Raw genomic sequence first — 4,659 nt, forward strand, 5'->3', positions numbered from 1 at the left:
CAGAACCAGCTCGGATATATTCAGGCTTCAACTTCAACCACTTGCCACTACGATCTCCAGGTTCCCATTTTGATTCCAGGTCTTTAAGCACAATTCCTTCATCTCTGAGGACAAAGAAGAAACTGGATCAGAAACTAAAACACACATCTGCGAAGAAAATCATATTAAAGACTCTGTACTAGAGGGTCGATTAAGCAAGTATCAGTGTTCCTATACGGCCAAGAAGGTACCATTCAAACGTTTTGCACCATTCATGAATAGGGGAGAGAGAAATTTTGGCTGGATTTAGAATAAGAATAATAAACCTGTTTTCAACTGTTTCTTTGAAAAATCGCTCAACATCAGCAGCAGCATGGACAACAATAGACCAACTAGGTTCCCCTGCAAAAAAAAATTGTTCACATATCCATTTAAAGGTCCTAATGGTATCAGGAGAAATTAAATAGTTGTATGAAAGATTTAACAGACTCATAATGATGCACAAGTCTAAAAACATAGCACTCTTCAAGAAAATGAGAAAAAATCATCATTGATTTAACTCTGTCGCACTTGTCAACATTCCTGAGTCTACTAGAATTTTAGTAGTCCTTACCTGAAGGGCGGTGAACATTGAGGCCACCTTCAGGTACTAAAACTTCTAGACGACCTTTTAAAGGCCTGACCACTTTTTTCAGCAGTTCATGCCGTTCCTTCAAACTCTGGTGGATGACGCTAGTATCGCCAACATAAAGAACATCAAAGGCAACATCTAGTACAAGGTCAAGGAAAAGAATATCTCTAAAGTCGTTTTGTCGTGACATTCTGAAGTCGGGGCATTAACTTCTCCTGGTAAGGATACAACACAACTGCATTGATAGATAAATAGAACATCAGAGTTTGTAGTCAGATCCTCAAACAGTTCACTCGCAACATAAAGCAAACAACAAAAGTAAACAAGTGGGATTTCGCATATGAACCTGTCTATGGCTGTCAAGACCTTCCCTTGCTGCCTTGGCTGTGAAAAAGAGTAATAGAAGGATCAAATCTACTGCAAGCAAGACTAAGCTTTTTAACATAAGGATATTGATTAGACTCCAAACCTATTTCCTGATTCGAACCAAACTCAGCAAACCGATTCAGAGATGTATCCCAGACCAACATTTCCCCATCAAGGATGCACCTAAATGGCAATAAAAAGAAAATAAAAGATCGTATATCTCATAATTTCAAGCTTGTAAAAACCTTCCAGAGCCTAAATAAACAGCAACTGTGTTCTTACTTGTCCACCAATATATTTTGTACAATAAGATCCGACATGGCATGCACGTATTCAGAATGGTCAAGGAAGTTCCTGCACCATCACTAAATAAAGTAAAGTGCAAATTCCCTATCTGTCAAAACACTAAGAAACCGGTAGAGAACTTGAAACACTAAGTCACAAAATAGTCATGAACTATGCCATATGCAAATAAGATCTTTTATCAAAACATTTATAACAGGGTAGACGAAAGAGATGTGGAATCACCTAGAGTAATAGTGTATCTCAGTCCCATTTTTGTGTATTTGTATGCGATCCCCATCAAATTTGCATTCAGCAACTACATCTTTCCCATGTAGCTATGTCAAGGAAATAAGAAAACTCTATGCATTGGTTAAAGAAATAAAACACCAATACAACCACATTAACAAACAAACAATATACTGTACAGTGATAGAATTTACCTTCTTCCAAGCAGCATTTACATCACTGATACGCATAGCTAACTGAGGTCGTACGGCTTTTCCTACCTCTATATCCTACAATGTAACAAACAACCAAGCGACCACGTTAGAGAAAGTCATCACATTGAGCGCCATGAGTGAGAAATCTAAACATAATCAAAGAATGAGCAGAAGATACATGAGGAAAGACATACTTTGGCAAGAGTTGAAATAAAACAGTATACAAGTAAGTAAGTAATCACAACAATCATAAAACTGACAGACTATTATAAAACCTGGCGCTTGTGCCGTTGGTGTCGATCCCTCAACTTTTCACAAACTAGTTTCAAGTCACACGTAACATTAAACAAGTCCTCAGCATCTGGATGGAACTCCTGAAATATGCTCCTCTCGCTCATTCCCAGTTTCAAATCTGTAAAAGCATTCCCCAACAAAATCAAAATTTTCTAATTGATTCTCAATAAATAAATAAAAAGATGGAAACTTTATGTAAAGAAAGCTCAAAAGTTCATACCTTTTAAAATTATCCTAATGACCCACTTCATCTCCTGAGCATTTGTCTTCTGAATCAGAGTAGAAAGAACAGAAGTTTTCTCACCTCTGTGTTGCATAGAATCCCAAACCAAAACAAGATAAGAGATTGTGAATAGAAACAACTGATTCTTCTAGGATCAGAGAAAGCACCTGTTCTCACTTGTAGCCAAACGATCAAGCAAATCATTCAATTCCTTAATAGTCAAACCACCCGAAGCCATTCCTTGTCTACGTTGCAATACCTATCATCACATCAAAATGTTTCAAAAACCCTAAAAATCCCCAAAAACCCATAAAACTAGAAGAACTCATTCCTAACCTCAGCGGCAATTAAGGAAAAGTTTCCAGCATTGACACCAGCTTTAGCGGTTCCTCCTTTACGCCAATTGAGGAGACGAACAGCGTCAGGAGCGTCGCGAGAGATGCCAAGCGCGTCGATCAGACACGTGGCGAGCACTGACTCCTTGAGACCGTAGCTACCTCGTTCCCTATCAAGCGACGGGATGATGAGCCTTACGGCGACGAAGTAGTCTGAGGGTTTGCAGTAAGTGTCGAGAAACTTGCGGAACTTGGAGCGTTTCTGAGATGAGGTTTTGCTTTTTTGGATCCAGTTGAAGAGAGATACTAGAACGCTGAATTTGATCTCCTCCGTCATCTTACCTCGCCGGGAATTTTTGGATACCTGATGAGACAACGGTTGATTAGGGTCAAAAGATGGTCGGGGAATCAGTGAGCAGCGTCGCGTATTGCTTGTCGGAGAAGAAAGTCGCGTTTTTGGAAAAAGTCACACGGCCGGTTGGGTTGGCCTCTCGTCTTCTCTGTTCTCGTCTTCTCGTTATTCTGAATTTACACATTTGCCCTAAAACTTACTTAATTGATCAATTCAGTCCAGTGTATACTATCACTTGGCAAAAACTGTATAAATTCTAAATACAAACGAACCAGGTTTTATAAGTTGTTAACAGTGGTTGGTTGACAAAAACAATATTTTTTTACAAGATTGCGAAAACAATCCTCATACAATTTGCTGTGTTAATTAGTATGACAACTTTGATATCATATCACAAGTTACAAAGTTACAACAAGTCCCAAAAGCAATTTGAACATGAGATGAGGTTTATATTGGGATATCAAATGAAAGCTTAAGAACTAGAGCTTTTGAAATTGATGATAAGCAAACAGTTCTTCTAACCCAAGCTTCATTACCAAGGTTGAATTCGCCTCTTTACCATCATCTGTCTCAATCCATGTTTCAGAATGTTGATCCGTTGAAACCAAAGAAGGGTCGCTGCAAAAAAACAAAATCCAAGAATATAACTAAGTTTCTAATCATTCATCTAGTTATATAAGACATCTTTTGACATTGAGAAGTTCAGAACACTGTGCTTTCTCATCAAAGTGACATGATTTATAAACTTGATGCAAAAATGAGACTTACCGGGGAATCATAGAATTTGATATAAAAGCGGGAGCTATCTATAGAGAGCTTAATTTGGAGAATCTCAGATATCGTCTCGCTAAGCTTCCCGTTAACGCCTGGTCCTAATCCCCCAATAGATATCAATTCTCCATACGCAGCGGGTTCCTCGGTACCAGCAAAGGCAATGGGCACTCCACTATTAAGCAGTATCATCACATACTGAAAACAAAAAAACACAGACGTTGTATAAGTACTGAACAGCCAAAAATAACAGATGATTAAAACGCGTATCTCACAAGTTAATAACTCCACAACACAATCAAGCTTAAGAAGAATCATTTAGAGGACTTTCATCAAACACCTTGTGTGCATATATATACCAACAACATCATGAATCCAATCAAAAACTGAAAATTTGCATTCTACTCTGATTTCAGATAATCAAAACTCTAATAAGTAATTAAAAAAGGTAACAAATGTTTAAACCCAGTCATGAATATCGCGTAGAAATGGCGGAAACAGAGGAGGAGGAGTAGAGTTTATGTACGGACGGATTCAGGTTTGCCGATGATCTTAGCGACGGCCTTAGTAGCGTCCTTGAGAACGTCGGAGCAAGTGACGGCGTCGACTGGTATGTTTGTGAAGAGATTCAAAGTGGGCATCTTCTTGTTTCTTTGTCGTCTCCTTTTTCCGACAAATCAAAACCAAGTGGCTTTCAGATATGGAAGTTGAGATAACGGTAAGAGAGCATATAATGGTAAACGAGTTTTCAATTTTTCATCAAACCAAAAACTATACCAACCGATGTCTAAAGTAATCAAACCGGAATCTCATGGGCTTGTAATTCGGCCCACCAATAAGTTATTTGGTGTATATATATATATATGTCGAAAAGTAACCATCGAAGATTGACAAAAAGTACAGTCAAGTTTTTTTTTCTCTCTCTTAGAATTTGGACGGGGACCAATAGAGTTGTGTCTTTTTTTTTTTTTTTTTTTTTTTTT

The 4,659-nt window shown here is 38.1% G+C and overlaps 2 protein-coding genes across 2 annotated transcripts in view; both read right to left on the reverse strand.

The window, feature by feature from the left end:
• The window catches only part of LOC104726267 (DNA ligase 4-like), a 5,072-nt gene extending 2,016 nt beyond the window's left edge, over nucleotides 1-3,056 (reverse strand). The window contains exons 1-13 of the mRNA XM_019232117.1: nucleotides 2,555-3,056; nucleotides 2,386-2,477; nucleotides 2,216-2,301; nucleotides 1,977-2,113; nucleotides 1,702-1,776; nucleotides 1,505-1,596; nucleotides 1,259-1,330; nucleotides 1,080-1,159; nucleotides 957-994; nucleotides 839-845; nucleotides 593-748; nucleotides 306-381; nucleotides 7-104 (exon numbers count right to left, since the gene is read on the reverse strand). Coding sequence (XP_019087662.1) covers nucleotides 7-104; nucleotides 306-381; nucleotides 593-748; nucleotides 839-845; nucleotides 957-994; nucleotides 1,080-1,159; nucleotides 1,259-1,330; nucleotides 1,505-1,596; nucleotides 1,702-1,776; nucleotides 1,977-2,113; nucleotides 2,216-2,301; nucleotides 2,386-2,477; nucleotides 2,555-2,890 — 1,345 coding nt within the window. The 5' untranslated portion in view covers nucleotides 2,891-3,056. The remainder of the gene's footprint in view (nucleotides 1-6; nucleotides 105-305; nucleotides 382-592; nucleotides 749-838; nucleotides 846-956; nucleotides 995-1,079; nucleotides 1,160-1,258; nucleotides 1,331-1,504; nucleotides 1,597-1,701; nucleotides 1,777-1,976; nucleotides 2,114-2,215; nucleotides 2,302-2,385; nucleotides 2,478-2,554) is intronic.
• LOC104726269 (macrophage migration inhibitory factor homolog) lies at nucleotides 3,208-4,416 on the reverse strand. The gene is made up of 3 exons (XM_010445091.2): nucleotides 4,207-4,416; nucleotides 3,674-3,874; nucleotides 3,208-3,523 (listed from the first exon to the last, which is right to left on the reverse strand). The coding sequence occupies exons 1-3, from the start codon at nucleotides 4,315-4,317 to the stop codon at nucleotides 3,488-3,490; spliced, it is 348 nt and encodes a 115-aa protein (XP_010443393.1). The 5' UTR covers nucleotides 4,318-4,416; the 3' UTR covers nucleotides 3,208-3,487.

This window comes from Camelina sativa, chromosome 11, assembly GCF_000633955.1.
Source record: "Camelina sativa cultivar DH55 chromosome 11, Cs, whole genome shotgun sequence".
NCBI classification, from domain to species: Eukaryota; Viridiplantae; Streptophyta; class Magnoliopsida; order Brassicales; family Brassicaceae; genus Camelina; species Camelina sativa.